This window comes from Passer montanus, unplaced genomic scaffold (assembly GCF_014805655.1).
Source record: "Passer montanus isolate IOZ18808 unplaced genomic scaffold, ASM1480565v1 scaffold112, whole genome shotgun sequence".
In the NCBI taxonomy this organism is placed as follows: domain Eukaryota; kingdom Metazoa; phylum Chordata; class Aves; order Passeriformes; family Passeridae; genus Passer; species Passer montanus.
The window spans coordinates 50,277-67,726 of record NW_024357836.1 but is presented as its reverse complement, the minus strand read 5'-3'; the positions used below and the strand labels follow the sequence as shown (position 1 = coordinate 67,726).

The following is a 17,450-nucleotide window of genomic DNA, read 5'->3' as shown; positions in this document are numbered from 1 at the left end:
TGACAAAACGTCACCACCCCCTTTGGGGTGAGATGACTCAGCTCCCTGTCACGCAGAAAAAAAGGATAAAGTGGAATTGGACAAGTAAGAGTGAGCATTAAATTTCAAAAAAGAACAATGAAATTTATATCCTCCTATAAAGATTAGAAATCCGACTACTGCAAGAAGGCAGCAGGTCATGGGTGAGGACTGTGACATTCCCAGGGTCCCAGAAATGGAGCAGGAGGAGGAGGAGGATGATCAGTGGGAGCTGTGGAAACCCACGCTACAAATTGTATGGAAAAGACAAAGCCCCTGCCAGGGGCAGTGATTTATTTTAAAGAGCACAGAGAATAAAACATGAAAAATAAATAAATGGTGTTGAATCATGGCTTGAAGTGGTTTGAAAGTCCAAGCCAAAGCAGAATATTAAGAGCAGGTCAGTGAGACAAGTGAGTCTGGCTGGACAGAGGACAGGAACGTGGAATGCCAGGAATTAAGAGGACAGCAGGAGTCTGGCTGAGCTGTTGGAGACAAACTGAGGTACTGAGGTCACTGATGGGATTTTTTAAGCTCCAAACAAGAATTATTCAATTGAAAACAGATGAGACTCTGACAGAATAAAAACAAGCCTTGGGCAGACAGGAGGAGCTGGAAGGAACTGTGTGAGGATAAAGGGAGGTTAAAAGGGCAGGTGAAGGAAGGGAGCCCCTAGAACTGAGAGGGTGGAAGGGGGCACAGAGCTCCCCATGGAGGGCTTGATCAGTGCAGTGTTTGGGGAGCTGGGCAGCTCTGGCTGTGCCCTGCCCTGTGCCAGGGCCCTGCCCTGTGCCAGGAGGGCCAGGAGGTGCCCCGGGGGGCCCAGCCCTGCTCACCCATGCAGTTCTTCATCATCATGAAGCCGCTCTCGTAGCCCTCGAAGCACTCGCACTCGAAGCTGCCCGGGGTGTTCACGCACGAGCCGTGCCCACACAGGTCGGGGGAGATGCGGCACTCGTCGATGTCTGGGGACAAGGACAGGCCCTGGGGCAGGACAGGCCACCAGCAGGGCCACAGCCAGCGCTGGGCTGCCTGCAGGCACACCAGGGAGCAGCAGGCAAAGGGATTCCCGCAGCTCTGCTGTGCCCTGGGGCAGGAGATAAACCCCACAGGCAGGAGCTTCACCCCATAGGCAGGAGGAGCCTTGTGGAATCACGGAGTTCCAGACTGGTTTGGGTTGGGGGGACCTTAAATCCCACCCAGTGCCACCCCTGCCATGGGCAGGGACACCTCCCACTGTCCCAGGCTGCTCCAAACCCCATCCACCCTGATCTTGATGCTCCTGCTCATGGTCCTGCTCCTGGCTCCTCCCCATGGCAGGGACCCCTCTGGGCATCCCCACCCCGCTGAGCCCCCCAAAATCAGCAGCAACAGCCCAGAGTGGGGGGGGTCCCTCACCTGTGCAGTTCCTCTCCTCAGCATCCAGAGCAAACCCATTGCCGCAGATGCACCTGAAGCTGCCGATGGTGTTCCTGCAGGTGCCGTGCGTGCAGAGCCCGGAGAACACCTTGCACTCGTTCACATCTGAGGGGCACCAGAGACACGCAGCCAGGCTTGGCTCTCCATGAACCCCCCCGGCTCAAGCTGAGCCCCCCCCCAGCCGCAGCAGCAGCCTCACCTTTGTAGAAGGGCCGTCCCGAGAGCACGTCGCCGCGGTTGGCGAAGCCGGGCCCGCGGGGGCACAGCGCCTTGAACTCGGCGGAGCCGGCGCGGGGACACTCCTCGCAGTCGGAGCCCCAGGCCGAGCCCACGGAGCAGCAGCACATGTCCATGCGGAACTTGCCGGGCAGGGGCTCCGTGCACTCGTCCTCGTCCCAGCGCATGTAGCACTGCTCCACGCGCACGTCTGGGGACACAACACACAGCGCGCCTTGGCTGCCCGCCTCCGCCTTGTCGTCCTGATTCAATTCTCCTAAGCCTTCTGATGTTTGGGTTATTGTAACGAGCTTTCTCGCACGCTTTATGTAAATAACTTATTGGTTTGCATTCTTTCGTGGAGGAGAAATTTGGTGGGTGGTTGGTTTGTCCAGTGTTGTTGGAGAGGTGGCACTGCCACCCTCCAATCCACTGGCGCTTTTGGAAATCTATAAATGTTGGAGTCAGAAGTTTAAAATTTTCTTTTTGCCCTTGAGAGAGCCATGTGTCTGTGCTGTGTTATTTCATGTCCTGTAATAACACACGGGCTGGGGGTGGCTTTGGCCATGGGGTGTAGTGGGTGCCAGCCAGGGAGGGAGAGAGAAATGGCAAGTGTTTCCCACAGTGGTGGCTTGTGAGAATTTTTAGGGAGTTGTAAGAATGTGATAACTTGTTTTAAGGGGTTTTTCCGCAAGAATTATTCAATTGAAAACAGATGGGACTCTGACAGAACAAAAACTTGTTTTAAGGTGTTTTTCCACCTTGTTTTCCTGTTCTTCTCAGGGACGGTGTGTGAGAAAGATGTTTTTAATTAACTAGCCAATCAAGTGGAATGTATCAGTCTATAAAAACTGAGGATTCTTTTGTAACAAAGCCTTTTTTTCTCCTTTTGCATTTGGGTCATTCGTCTGTTCTTGTGCCATTCTTGGTGCAAGGGTGACAGGGTGTTCTCCAACAAAGGAGTGAAAAAAGCTTTTTGGGCAGGGATTCCACAGCATGGACTGCTGGCAACAGGGCCACAGGAGGGAGCTCCACAGAACCCCAGAATTTAGGTTGGAAAGACCTTTGAGGTCATGGAGTCCAGCTGTGACCCAAGTGCACCTTGTCACCCAGCCTGTGACACCGAGTGCCACATCCAGGCTTCTCTCAAACACGGTGCTGCAAGCACAGGTGGCCCCTGCAAAGGACAGAGTGTGGCACTGGGTGCCCGGGGGGTTTTTTGGGGGCTGTGGGGCCATGTCCTTAACCCCTGAGGTTATCTGGCCACTCCTGAAACCCACCCAAGAGGACAATGCTGTTACAGGCTGGACTTGGGGACAAAGAACTCTGCTTCAGCCGGGAGGTTTTTTTTGGGGTCTTTCAGGTACGACTCAATTCCCAAGAATTCCTGGTGGGGAGGGAGCACCTGGGAGGGCAGGATGCGGGTGGAGGAGGCGTCCTTACCCACACAGGTCCTGGCAGTGCCATCCAGGGTCAGCCCCTCGGGGCACTCGCAGCGGAAGGAGCCGGCCGAGTTCACGCAGCGCCCGTTGGGGCACACGCCCGGGAACACCTCGCACTCGTTCACGTCTGTGGGGTGGCACAGGGGGAGGGATGGTGAGGGATGGCACGGGGACATGGCCAGTGGGGCCTCAAGGGGCTCCTGGAGGAGCTGGGAGCAGCCCAGAGCTGCCCACCGGGCTCCAAGGGGCAACTTACCCATGAAAACTGGGCAGAAACAGAGCCAGGATCTGGGCACAGACACACAGACACAGACAGACAGACAGACAAAGGGCCAGAGAGTGGAGATCCCCCCCAAGACTCGGAGAGGCAGGAGAACAAAGATCACATTGCCAAGAGAAGCAGTTTTCCATTCCTGCAGCACTCTACCTTCACAGGTGACCCCCTTCATGCGGGCGTACCCCCGGGGACAGGCGGTGTCTGCAAGGGACAGGGATGTCAGCAAGGAAACCCTTCCAGCCCTCCCACAGAATCATGGAATATCCAGAGCTGGGAGGAACCCACTGGATCATCCAGCCCAACTCCTGACCCTGCACAGCACCCCGCCCACCCCACCCTGTCCCTGAGAGCGCTGGCAGTGCCCGAGCACCCTCTGGGCATTTTCCCCTGTTCCTGATCTCCATCCCCACTCCAGCATTTCCTCGGGAATGCCCGAGCCTGGCAGAGGCTGGCAGAGGCTCACCGATCTCGCAGCGCTCGCAGGGGCTGCCCCAGGCTGCCCCCAGGGTGGCACAGCACTCGGATTTCAGCGTGGCCCCGTTGATGTTGACCTCGCAGCGCCCGTCCTGGATGTTGAGCCAGCAGGTGCCCTTCATGCTGTCTGCAGGGACACAGCGGGGGCTCAGGGGCTGCTCCGTGCCCCAGCCCCGGCCTGGAAGCCCTGAGAGGTGGCTGGGAAGAGCTGTCCCTCCCCACTGCTCCTGGGAGTCACTGATCCCTTTGGATGAGGCTGTTCCCACAAACCAGGCTGGTCCCCAGAGCCTCAAAACCCTTCCAGTGCCACCCGTGCCATGGGGGCACCTTCCCTGGTCCCAGGCTGCTCCTGGACACTGTCAGGGAGCCAGGGACAGCCAGAGCTGCTCTGGGAATCCCATCCCAGGGCCCCAACACCCCCCCAGCATCCCCTCCATCCCTGCCCTGTGGAATCCCTGCCCCGGTGCCAGGCCAGGTGACGGCGCAGGGCGACGCTGGCAGTGCCACCCTGGCAGGAGCTGGCCCTGCTCACCCACACAGATGGTGCCACTGGGGTCCAGTTTGCTGCCCGGGGAGCACTCGCAGGCGAAGGAGCCGGCGTTGTTCCGGCACAGCCCGTTCACACACGGGTTGGACGTGCACTCGTTGATGTCTGCGGGGACAAGGGACAAGGGGACAGAGGTCACTGGGGGGAGTGACAGGGGCACGGCCTTGGGGGACACAAACTGGAGGAGGTGAGAGCACAGAGAGTGAAGAACAGTGGGTTTAAATTGGTTTTTATATGGTTTTAAATAGAAAAATAAAATTCAAAATGTGTTAAAATATATTTATATATAAATATATATTTATATCTATAAATATATAAGTATATAAGTATATAAATATATAGATATATCTATAAATTGATATAGAACATAAAAATACTATATTTTATACTAATACAATATATGGTATATAATAAATATATGAAATATATGGCATGTTATATATATTATATAAATTATATATGATATATGATCTATTATACATATTCTATATTATGTATTGTATACTATCTATTGAATACTGTATATTATATTATATATAATATATTATATATCTTGTATAATAATATAATATAGAATGTAAGAAATACGACATAACATATTACAGAAATAATAAATTATAAATTATATTAAAATTCCATATAAATATATAGATTATAGGTATAAACATGTAATATAGAAAGCCCTAAAAGCAATACAAAAAAATACAAGATTTAAAAAAAAATTATTTGGATTGAGGGTGGTTGGGGCACTCGTGTTCAAAGTGCCAGTTCTCAAATATTTGAGGCCTCTGCGCACAGGAAACCATTTCTCCTCCTCCAAATCACAGCCTTTCAATCCAATTCCCCAAACCTTGCAATTTCGGTCAGGCCTCAAGCTCAAATTTTGTGGCCCTGGAGGAAATTGCTCTGGTTTCCAGGCTCAGCTGTTCTGGGGTCAGGTGTCCGCTCTGCTTTGAACCCAGTGTGAAACATCACCAAAAACCACAGAAAAAAACCCCCTAAAAATGAGTTCAAACCCCCTGAACCGCGACGGCGCGGCTGCTGCGGCGCAGAGGGGAGGGAGGCAGGGATTTGCAGCGGGGCTGGCCCCAGGCAGGAGCTCAGCCCCGGCTCCTGCGGGTGCTGGAGCTGCCCCAGCCCTGGTACCTTCGCAGGTGTCGGTCTCGGTGCGGAACACGAAGCCCTTGGGGCAGGTGCAGGTGTAGCTGCCAGGGGTGTTCCTGCACAGCCCGTTGTCACACAGCAGCCGGTTGACGCTGCACTCGTCCACATCTGCGGGCAGACGTGGCACCCGTGAGCTGCTTTGGGCTGGCAAGGGTTAATTTCCCCCGCGCAGACACAGGAGGGACCCACGGGGTTGTAGATCCAGCCCCAGCCCCTGCACAGGCACCCCAACAATCCCAGCCCATCCCAGAGCGGTCCCAGCGCTCCTGCAGCCCTGGCAGGGCTGGGGCTGGCACCATTCCCTGGGGAATGCAGTGCCCAGCTCCCTCTGGGGGAAGAGCCTTCCCTGGGATCCATCCCAAATCCCAGAACCTTCCCTGGGATCCATCCCAGACCCCTGAACCTTCCCTGGGATCCATCCCAAATCCCAGAACCTTCCCTGATCCATCCCAAACCCCTGAACCCTCCCTGATCCATCCCAGACCCCTGAACCTTCCCTGGGATCCATCCCAAACCCCTGAACATCTCCCTGATCCATCCCAAACCCCTGAACCTTTCCTGAGATCCCAAATCCCAGAACCTTTCCCTGATCTCCATCCCACACCCCTGAACCTTTCCCTGATCCATCCCAAACCCCTGAACCTTTCCTGATCTCCATTCCAAATCCCAGAACCTTTCCCTGATCCATCCCAAACCCCTGAACCTTCCTCTGCTCTTCATCCCACCCCCCTGGCACAGCTCCAGCCATTCCCTGGATCCTGCCCCTGCTCCCAGAGCACAAATCAGAGCTGCCCCTGCCCACGAGGAGCAGGGAACGAATTCCTTGTTTTCCTTTCCCCACTGAACTCTCCCTATCCCAACCCATGAGCTCTCAGGCTTCCACCCTTCCCCTTCTCCCCCCAGTCCAGCTCCCGGGGAGGATTTGGATGGTGCTGAAGGGGACCAGGTGCTGCAGCAGCTCCTGGAGGTGCCTGGCACCTGCTGCACCCCCTGCACCCCGCAGTGCCAGCCCTGACTGATCCCCTGCACCCCAGAGTGCCAGCCCTGACTCACCCCCTGCACCCCAGAGTGCCAGCCCTGACTGACCCCCTGCACCCCTGAGTGCCAGCCCTGACTCACCCACGCAGTTCTTGCCCGTGGGGTCGGACTCGTAGCCCAGGTTGCAGATGCAGCGGTAGCTGCCCCGCAGGTTCTCGCACATCCCGTTGGGGCAGATGTCGGGGTTCAGGGCGCACTCGTTGATGTCTGACAGGGAAAAGAGGCACGTGAGCTGGAGCCCAGCAAATGCAAAGACAGAAACCTTCCACCCCTGGCTCTTTGCTGCAGGAATCACAGAGACACAGAACAGTTTGGGTTGGGAGGGACCTTAAAGCCCATCTCGTTCCACTCCCACCACTCCAGGCTGCTCCAAGCCCTGTCCAGCCTGGCCTTGGACAGTCCAAGGATGGGGCAGCCACAGCTCCTCCCCGTCCTGGCCCAGCCTGGGGCTCTGAGCTCAGGAGGAGAGAGCTGGGTAAGGGGCTGGATAACCCAGATTTATGTCAAGACATCCCAGAGTCTTCCTCATCAAGCTCAAGCCCTTGAATTACCCCTGGGTTCATCACCGAGTGACCCAGCAGGGTGGCAGCCAGGTGGGCACCGTCCCTTCCCTGCAGGGGCATCCCTTCCTCTCCGGCTCTTTTGGAGCCAAGCCCCGGTGCCAGGGCAGAGATTCCCCCTGGCAAGCCCCAGCCTCGCCCAGCCCAGGCAGCCTGTGCTGGCACCGCAGGGTCCCCGCAGTGCCAGATGGCCACGGCTGCCCAGGCACTGCTGGCCTTTGTCCCCACGCTCTTGGAGCTCAGCTCCATCCAGGGAAAGCCAGCCTGGAGAGCTCTGAGTGCAGCCCTGGCTCCAGGCAGGGGTGGAATGACCAGAGCATGGCCTTGCTAGAAAGAGTCTCCTCATTCCCATGGGACTGCCTCTGGCCAGGACAGAGCCCTGGATGGGAGCCCGAGGAGCCACCGGGGCTTTGCCTCTGGCTCCTTCCCTCTGCAAGCTTGGCAGGGCCCTGGCTGCTGGCTGCTCTGGGCTCTCCCTGCTGATCCAAGCACTGCCCAGGGCTGGCACTGGCACCTCTTGGAACTCAAAGCAGCCCCTTGGCAGCACAGTTTGTGACCTCCCTCTGCCTGGGACACCCCAAGGAGGAGCTGGAGAGCAGAGGAGGGAAACAAGCAGGTGGGTCCCACTGCTCATTCCCATCACAGCAGGGATGGGAGCCCAGCCTCTCCTGGCACAGCTCCCACAGATCCATCCCCGCTCCAGGAAAAGCAGCTGTGGGATGTGCCCGTGGAATCCTGCATGCCCCTGAGGAATCCTGCATGCCCCTGAGGAATCCTGCACATCGCTCTGGAATCTTGCACATCGCTCTGGAATCCTGCACATCCCTCTGGAATCCTGCACCCACCTCTGCCATCAGCCGTGATCCCAATGCCGCTGCTGCAGAGAGCCTGGAATTCCGCTGGGGACAGAGCACAACAGAGCCATCAATTTTGGACACTCCCTCGGGGAGGGTCACTGAGCTGAGTGCTTCGACCCACCGAGGGGTTAATTCTGTTTGTCACAGGGGCAGCTCTAGGCCTGTTTATGCTCATACAACACAATCACCCAAGAGCTGAGTTGGGAGGGACCCTAAGGATCATCCAGCTCAACGCCTGGCCCTGCCCAGACACCCCAACAATCCCACCTGTGCACCCTCACCCGAGTTCTTGGCCGGGCAGGGCTGGCAGGGCTCCCTGAAGCCGTGGTTGGGGTCAAGGATCATCCAGCCCAACCCCTGGCCCTGCCCAGACACCCCAACAATCCCACCTGTGCCTGGGAGCGCTGCCCAAACTCCCCCTGAGCTCTCCCAGCCTTGCTGCTGTCACCTTGTACATTTTAATGCCGATACTCCCACTTCCAGCAGCCAGCACCACATTTGGCCACCCACTCTCCATGTTTTGGCCATGTGGAACACTTTTCCCCATTCCCACATCTCTCCAAGCTGTCCAAACCACCCCATGGGTGTGCCCTCACCCGAGTTCTTGGCCGGGCAGGGCTGGCAGGGCTCCCCGAAGCCGTGGTCGGGGTTGGCGCAGCAGCACTCGGATTTGGTGACGGCGCCGGGGAAGGGGCGGGCACAGGTGCCCTTCTTGATGCCCCCGTAGCAGGTGCTGCGCATGTGGGTGTCCACGCAGACGCGGCCGTCCACGCCGATGGCCAGGCCCCCCAGGCACTCGCAGCGGAAGGAGCCCTCGGTGTTGATGCACCAGCCGTTCATGCAGATCCCTGGCGTCTCGCACTCGTCGATGTCTGAGCATGGATGGGGGGACAGGGTGAGATCGGGGTGGGGGGACACGGGGAGAGGGTTGGGAGATGGGGAGAGAGGGTTGGGATATGAGGAAAGGGGACTGGGACACGGGGAGAGTGGCTGAGAGACAGGGAAAGAGGGCTGGTACATGGGGAGAGAGGGATGGGACACGGTGAGAGAGGGATGGGACATGAGGAAAGGGGACTGGGACACGAGGAGAGGGGCTGAGAGACAGGGAGAGAGGGCTGGGATATGAGGAAAAGGACTGGGACACGAGGAAAGGAGACTGGGACACAAGGAGAAGGGACTAGCACACAGAGAGAGGGCTGGGACACAGGGAGAGACAGCTGGGACATGAGGAGAGGGGACTGGGACACATGAACGGAGGCAGAACTCATGGACCAGGGCTCAGGACATGCAGAGAGAGGCTCAGGACACAGGACAATGGTCACGTCACACAGAGAAGAGGCTCAGGACACACAGACAGGGGCTCAGGACACACAGACAGGGGCTCAGGACACACAGACAGGGGCTCAGGACATGCAAACCTTTCCCCTTTTTCACATTCTCCAACAAAGGCACAATTTCTGGCGGCACAGCAGGAGCTGCCCGGCCACACCCTTGGATTTCTCAGCTCCCCTTGCCCTGAGGAGCTCACAGGTGCCCTGAGGAAGGTGGGCAGGGGCTGGGGGTGGGAAGAGCCCACTGGGGGTCACTCACCCACGCAGTAGCGCCCGTTGGGGGCCAGCACAAAGCCGGGTTTGCAGATGCACTTGAAGCTGCCGTCCTCGTTGATGCACATCCCGTTGAGGCACATGTTGGTGGTGGCACACTCGTCGTGGTCTGGGGGCACAGACAGCACCCCAGAGCTGCAGCTCTGCCCCAAAGCCCCCCGTGCCCCATCCCATGGCCAAACTGTGGGTGCTGCACCTCAAAGCAGAGGGGGAGGTGGAGGGGGAACCTCCAGGAGCATCAGCTGCAAGCCCAGGGTCACCTTTCCTGCTCCAGCCCCAGCCCTGCTGCTCCCCTGCACCCCAAACCCCACAGGAGCACAACACCCTCACGGAAACACCTCCCAGCCCTGTCCTTGGGGGACAGCACCGCGGGGAGGAGGTGCTGGAGGCCACGGGAGCCTCACCCACGCAGTTCTTGCCGTCGGGGGTGATCTCGAAGCCGGCGTTGCAGATGCACTGGAAGCTGCCGTCGGTGTTGACGCAGCGCCCGTTCCTGCACATCACCCCGTTCATGATGCACTCGTCAATGTCTGCAGGGCAAGCACCAAAAAGTGGCAGCAGGGGGAGACAGGAGGGGTCCCAGCTCGATATCCCCCGTGAGAAACCCAGGCAGGTGCCCTCAGGCACAGGAATTCATCTCCAAAAATCCCACTTGGGAAATCGGAATCTTTTCACGTTGCCGAGCAGTGGGGCAGCCTTTGGAAGCCACTTTGTCAGGAAGGGAGAAAATGAACATTTCAAAGCTTGGGCACTGCCATGGGACTCTGCCTTTGCTCGTTGTTCCCATGGTGGAACAGTCCCTTCCCATCTCTCCCTCACCTGCAGCAGCCCCTTGGCAGAACAGCCTTGCTGGAAATCCTGCCTCCACACCAACGTGGCCCAGAATCCCCCCTTTTGTCAAATTAATTTCTCCCAACAGAATTCTGCTCTTGGGGAGGACTCTGCAGCTCCCTTGATTGCCGCCAGAAAATCTGAAGGAAAGCCAAAGCAGAGAAAACTTCTCCTGGAGAGATCCCATCCCACACCCAGCCCTACGTTTCACCCTTACAACCCTTTTTAGTGCCAGGGGCTCTGCTGACCCCTCTGCCACCCCCCAAAAAGGGGGGAACAGCCCTTACCAATGCAGGCCTGCTTGGTGGGGGTGCTCTGGAAGCCCTCGTGGCACTTGCAGTGGTAGGAGCCCGGGGTGTTGACACAGTCACCGTGGACGCAGGGGCTGCTCGAGCACTCGTCCACATCTGCAAGGAGGGGAAAAAACCCCCCCTGTGAGGGACCCCGAGGCACAGCAGAGCCCAGGAGCTGGGAGAGCAGCCTGGAGGAGCTCTGGGAGCTTGGGAGCAGCCCCTGCTCACCGATGCACTCCCCTCTGACGTCCTGCTTGTAGCCCATGTTGCACTCGCAGCGGTAGCTGGACGGGGTGGGGATGCAGCGCCCGTTCAGGCACAGGTTGGTGAAGTGTTTGCAGATGTCGATGGTCTGGTTCAGGGTGGCTGTTCCTGGGGGGCACAGGGAGGGTTGGGGAGCCCTTGGGTGAAGCACTGGGAGGGGTTATGGAGCCCCAGGACTCAGGATGGGGTGGCAGTTCTTGGGGGACACGGAGGGTTATAGAGCCCCAGGATGTCCCCAGGGCTCAGGATGGGGTGGCAAATCTGGGACATCTGCTGTGAGCAGTTCCTGGGAAGCACAGGGAGGGTTGGGGAGCCCTTGGGTGAAGCACTGGGAGGGGTTATGGAGCCCCAGGATGTCCCCAGGGCTCAGGATGGGGTGGCAGTTCCTGGGAAGCACAGGAAGGGTTATGGAACCCCAGAATGTCCCCAGGGCTCAGGACAGGGGGCAAATCTTTAATCTATACTGCCAGCAAATCTTTATGACTGCATTACAAACTAATTGTTCTCCTGGCTGTGAGCGGGATGAGAAGAACATAGTCCCCAGGGCTCAGGACAGGGGGCAAATCTTTAATCTATACTGCCAGCAGATTTTTATGACTGCATTACAAACTAATTGTTCTCCTGGCTGTGAGCAGGATGAGAAGAACATCCTTTAGATGCAAATACTTTTAGTGGAATATTGAAAGTTGTCTCTCCTTTGCCTGCAGCCACAGTAAATCTCTTTAAAATACATCCAGACAGCAGGACTGTGTCTACTGCATACCTGCTTAGCCAGGTACTCCTTTTTCAAGATGTCAGAATAGGAGACAGCACTTGTCCAGTTTCTGGGGGGCACAGGGAGGGTTGGGGACCCCTTGGATGTCCCAGGAGCTCTCTGGGGGGATGTCAGAGTGGTCCAAGGTGGGCAGGATGAGACTGAGGTGGTGATGGGAAAGCTCTGTCCCTATCTGGAGCTTTTGGGAACCTATTTGGGAACCAGGGAGCGACTCCAGACCAGACCCAGCCTGGCTGGATCTGAGCGTGGGCTCAGCATCGGTGCCACATCCCAGCCGTGCCCGGAGCCAGGACCAGCCCTGTGCCCAGCTGGGAGCGGCATTCCAGCCCCGGGGAAGCCGCCCTGGGGCTGGGCAGCCGGGACAAAGCCGGGACAAAGGCGGGAATTACCGATGCTGGAGCTGCCCGGGCCCATCCCGGGCAGCCCCGGGATCCCGCCCTGTCCGTTCGCCCCGTTGGGGCCGATGCCCCCGGGCCCGTTGAGCCCCGGCCCGACCCCGTTGGGCCCGAATCCAGGAATTCCTGGGAAGTTCCCTGGGAAGCCTGGCACCACCGGGAGCCCCTCGATGCAGAGCCGGCGGTACTCGTCTGAAACAAAGCAGGGCTGTGGCAGCAGAGCCCGGATCCCCGGCGGGGAGCAAAGGGCGGGTCCCGATGGGAACGGGAGAGGCTGTGGCAGCAGAGCCCGGATCCCCGGCAGGAATGGGAGAGGGAAATGGTGGGAGTGGGAAATGATGGGAATGGGAAATTATGGGAATGGGAGTGGGAAATGATGGGAATGGGAGAGGGAGATGATGGGAATGGGAGCGGGAAATGGTGGGAACGGGAGAGGGAAATGGGGGGAATGGGAGAGGGAGATGATGGGAATGGGAGCGGGAAATGGTGGGAACGGGAGAGGGAAATGGGGGGAATGGGAGAGGGAGATGATGGGAATGGGAGCGGGAAATGGTGGGAACGGGAGAGGGAAATGGGGGGAATGGGAGAGGGAGATGATGGGAATGGGAGCGGGAAATTGAGGGAATGGGAGTGGGAAATGGTGGGAATGGGAAATTGTGGAAATTGGAAATGATGGGAATGGGAGAGGGAAATGGTGGGAATGGGGCAGAAGGACCAGGGAGGATGGAACACCCCTCACCCCATGATGGGAATGGGGATGGGAATAGGAAATTGTGGGAATGGGAGTGGGAAGTGATGGGAATGGGGCAGAAGGACCAGAAGGGATTATTGGCATCTGTGACTGGTGCATGTTGGCTGTTTCTAATTAATGCCCAATCACAGCTGGCTCAGCCTCTCTGGGAGTCAGGAGCTTTTGTTATTCCTCTCCTGTTCTTTCCAGCCTTCTGATGGATCCTTTTCTCTGTGTTCTTTTTGGTACAGTTTTAGTATATAATTGTAATATAATATAATTATAATATAATATAATATCATCTCATATAATATCTATTATATAATATATGATATAATATATTATATCATATATTATATGATGTATAATATAATAGAATGTAATATAACATAATATAAGAATAGAATAGAATGTAATAGAATATATATAATATGATGTAATATAATATAATTATAATATAATATAATATAATATAATATAATATAATATAATATAATATATGATATGATATATAATAGAATAGAATATAACATAATAATAGAATAAAATGTAATATAATATATATGATATTATATAATGTTATATTATATTATATTATATTATATTATATTATATTATATATATCATATAATAATATAATAAATCAGCCTTCTAAAACACAGAGTCGAGATTCTCATCTCCTCCCACGTCCTGGCACCCTCGAACACAGCCATACAGGGGGATGTGGCACTTGGGGACAGGGTGCGGTGGCTCCTGGAGAGCTTTGGGCCGCGGTTTGCGGTGTCACTCACCCGAGCCCCGCACGGGGCACATCTCGGGGGTCTGGCCGATGGCCCAGCAGCGGCCCGAGTCACAGCAGCACTGCATCCTGCTGGCCTGGCCCGGCACCTCCCCCGCGCAGCGCCCGCCCAGCAGCGCCGAGAAACACGTGCCCAGGCGCTGGTCTGGGGACACACGGACACAGGGGACAGGGGGACAGAGATGGGACAGGGAGGGGACAGCAGGGGACAGGGGTGGGGACAGGGATGGGGACAGAGGGACAGAGGGGACAGGGATGGGGACAGCACGGGAACAGGGATGGGACAGCATGGGGACAGCAGGGGACAGGAGAGGGATGGGATAGCACAGGGACAGGGATGGAGACAGGGAGGGGACAGGGATGGAGACAGGGATGGGACAGGGATGGAGACAGGGAGGGGACAGGGAGGGGACAGGGAGGGGACAGGGAGGGGGACAGGGATGGAGACAGGGATGGAGACAGGGATGGGGAGAGAGAAAGGGAAAAGGAGAGAGAAAAAGGAACAGGGACAAAGACAGGGAGAGGAAAAGGGAGAGGGATGGGGACAGGAAAAGGGAGAGGGACAGAGAGGGACAAAGACGGGGACAGGAAGAGAGACAGGAATGGGGACAGGGAGAGGGAGAGAGAAAGGGAAAGGGACAGGGACAAGGACAGGGAGAGGGAAATGGACAGGGACAGGGAGAAGACACACAGTCACAATGTGCCACCACCACCCTCTCAGGCAGCTCCCGAGGGCCCGTTCCCGATGGAATCTCTCCCATCCATCCATCCCTGCCTCAGCCTGGCCCCCCGACCCCAGCCCTGGCCCTGCTGGGGGTTTGTGGCTCCTGGCCCAGGGCACTGAGGCAATCTCACACCCAGCAGGCTCCACCTGGCACCAATCCCTCAGGAAAACCTGGAATCTTCCCCTCCTTCCTCTCCCACCTTGCCTTTCTCAAGTCGGTTAATGAGGGGGAAAGTCTCCCGGGATGTGGCTGCCGCTTCCCGGCAGTGGAATTGGAATTAATTGCCCGGGGCTGTTTGATCATGGGCTCGGGGGGCACTCTGCTCCCAGGGGACCCGCAGGGGACAGTGACCCCAGCCCAAGCCAGCAGCTCCTTCCTCAGGCACGGCCCCCAGCCCTGCTCACAGCCGGGCTCAGGGGGAACTGCTCCTTTCAGGAAACTTTAGCCACCAAAAGCACCAAAAGCAGACACAAAGTCAGACCTGGAGAAGGGGGGTTTGAAAGCAGGGGTTGAATCAAAACTGGATCAGGCCCTAATCCTCAGGAAGGGGAGGAGAAGCCCTGGGGGTGTTTGGGTCCCAGGGCAGCAGCTTGCACAAATCCCCAGAAAAGCAGAAAATGCTGCAGGAGAGAGGGGAGGGGAAATTCCAGCTGGGATTAGAGGTGGGGATCGAGCTCAGGGGGCTCAGGGGGTGACCAGGTCCAGGCAGGATGGCAGAGCAGGAGGGGGAGGTGGTCCTGCTCATCCTGAGGGGACAGGAATGACTCCAGGCTGGACCTGGGGGTCTGCACCCCTCCAGGGTGGGGTCCTGATGCCAGGAGAAGCAGGAGAGATTATCCAGCACAGCCAATCCCACACACTGGGCTGGTGGGAGGTGTCCTGGATGAGCTCTGGGACCCCTCCCAACCCGTTCCAGGCTCCCACAACCCTCAGCTTCCCTTTTTCCTCTTGCTTAGATCAAAAAAGGGGCTCTTGAGGCAGGCAAAGCCCTCAGTGAGACCCTCCCAAGCCTGTCTGAGCCTTTACTGTGGCCACCTCCAGGGTGGCAATGTCCCCTCTCCTGAAGCTTTAGAAGTGCCCACATTATTTATCCATTTCCATTTTCCTCGCTTTATTTCATGGGGTGGAAACCTGGATCCCCAAACTCTCCACACAAGCCCCCCCTCGAACAGAACTGGTAAATTTGGGTGCCAGGGCAGCCCCAGCCCAGCAGGAGCTGTGGGTTCTGCCAAAACAAACCCAGCCTGCCCCAAAAAGGAGCCCAGGGAAGGCTGCAGCACCCCGAGCCAGCCCAGGTGGAGTCGGAGCCCACTGCAGCTACATCAGCTCGGCACTATTTTTAAATCTAGGCTTTCTAATTTTATTTATTTTCGTTTCTCGAAGCTCTTGGTTTCAAGGAAAGTGGGGAATGTCCACATGACTCATCCCAGAGCTGTCACACCCCTCTGGGCTCAGGGCAGGGGCTGGGAAACAGCAGGAAAAAATTCCATTCCCATTAAAATCTATCAGTTTCCCAAACAAGAGCACTTGGGCTTTACTTTTTACTCACACTTCACAACATTTTTTTCCCCTCCTGGAACTAAAACATTCAATCCTGCTCCAGGATGCGTGGCTAGAAAAGAATTTGGAGCTGTTTTTTTTTTTTTTTTCTGAATTAATTTCCACAGAAAGCTGTGCCACCAATCCCTGCCTGTGCTGGGAGAATTCCTCTTCCCAAATCTCATCTTCCTGAAGGCAAATGGACTTTCAGACCAAGGGAAAAAAACCCTGGGATTTATTTGCTGGGTGTGTGCATCCACAGAGCTGCTCCTCTATCCCAGGAACTGGGGTTTGACACCATCAAATATTTACAGGAAAGGAGTTTTGATCTGTTAAAAATTCAAAAAATTCACTCCAGGCTCTGGAGGCAGCACAGCTGAGGCTGGGGAAAACTCTGAACTGGGGCCAGTTTGGGGTTTGGGGTGGGAACACCTGGAGCCAAAGTGGGCCAGGGATGAGGGGGAGCAGCTGAGAGCAGCCCCAGGGAGCTGGGATGGGGATTTGGGATTCCCACAGCAGCCTGGGAAGGGCTCTGGGGCCAGAACTGGGGGGGAAGAGGGCGGGAATGGGGGAAGGAGGGCAGGAACTGAAGGAAGGAGGGCAGGAATGGGGGAAGGAGGGCGGAAATGGGGGAAAGAGGGCAGGAATGGGGGAAGGAGGGCAGGAATTGAAGGAAGGAGGGCAGGAATGGGTGCTGTGGGGGGAAGGAGGCTCCCAGGAAATGTGGAAGAGGCCCCTGGCAGCTCCACAGGGATGAGGGTCTGTGTGTGCATCTCTTCCCAGGATCCAGAAGGATCCAGAGAAGCAGCTCAGGGCTAAGAGCTCTTTCCCAAAGGCTGGGCTCGGGGATGGAGGCAGCTGAGCCCCGTGGAGTATCAGAGCAGTTGGGATTTATGAGCCGTGCTGGGAGCAGGAAGCAGCAGGAGGAGGAGATGAAATTCCCTGGTTGTTTTCCCTGGCTCCCCAAGCCCTGGAGCCCTCTCCCTGTCCCTCTGCACAGGGATGTGCAGCTGGGGGCTGTTCCTGTGTCCCTCTGTGCTCCTGGGAGGGCTCCACACCCCAAAACCACAGCCAGCCCGGTGGTACTGGGAGCACTGGTGGAAAACACGAGAGCAGGAGGGGAGGGAGTGTCTGGGACCCCCCTGCAAACTGGGAACACCCGGATGGGATATTCTGTGAGAGGAGCACGGGCATCCCTCCTCACTGCCCCCACATTCCCATCCCCAAGCCTTCCTCCCAGTCCTCCTCCTCATTCCCCCACATTCCCATCCCCAGGCCTTCCTCCCCACCCTCCTCCTCCTCCTCACATCCTCACCCCCCCTCTCCCCCACTGAGCCCCCCCATCCCCAAACTCTGGAGTGCACAAAGCCCGCGGGCGCGCAGCCGGGACGGCAAAGGAAAAGCAGCGATTCCCACCCAGCCAGCGGCACTGCCGGCCCCGCCCGGCCCCGCCCGGCCCCTCCCAGCCCCGCCCGGCCCCGCC

General features: G+C 56.8%; 1 protein-coding gene across 1 annotated transcript in view; it reads right to left on the bottom strand.

Moving 5' to 3' along the window:
* Positions 1-17,450, bottom strand: part of FBN3 (fibrillin 3) — a 76,670-nt gene that overhangs the window by 26,323 nt on the left and 32,897 nt on the right. The window contains exons 10-26 of the mRNA XM_039733381.1: positions 13,696-13,848; positions 12,169-12,366; positions 10,969-11,112; positions 10,735-10,854; positions 10,021-10,146; positions 9,603-9,725; positions 8,609-8,884; positions 8,001-8,054; positions 6,677-6,802; positions 5,540-5,665; positions 4,379-4,498; positions 3,836-3,973; positions 3,523-3,573; positions 3,097-3,222; positions 1,637-1,864; positions 1,417-1,542; positions 855-983 (exon numbers count right to left, since the gene is read on the bottom strand). Of these exons, the coding sequence (XP_039589315.1) occupies positions 855-983; positions 1,417-1,542; positions 1,637-1,864; positions 3,097-3,222; positions 3,523-3,573; positions 3,836-3,973; positions 4,379-4,498; positions 5,540-5,665; positions 6,677-6,802; positions 8,001-8,054; positions 8,609-8,884; positions 9,603-9,725; positions 10,021-10,146; positions 10,735-10,854; positions 10,969-11,112; positions 12,169-12,366; positions 13,696-13,848 (2,364 nt within the window). The remainder of the gene's footprint in view (positions 1-854; positions 984-1,416; positions 1,543-1,636; positions 1,865-3,096; positions 3,223-3,522; positions 3,574-3,835; positions 3,974-4,378; positions 4,499-5,539; positions 5,666-6,676; positions 6,803-8,000; positions 8,055-8,608; positions 8,885-9,602; positions 9,726-10,020; positions 10,147-10,734; positions 10,855-10,968; positions 11,113-12,168; positions 12,367-13,695; positions 13,849-17,450) is intronic.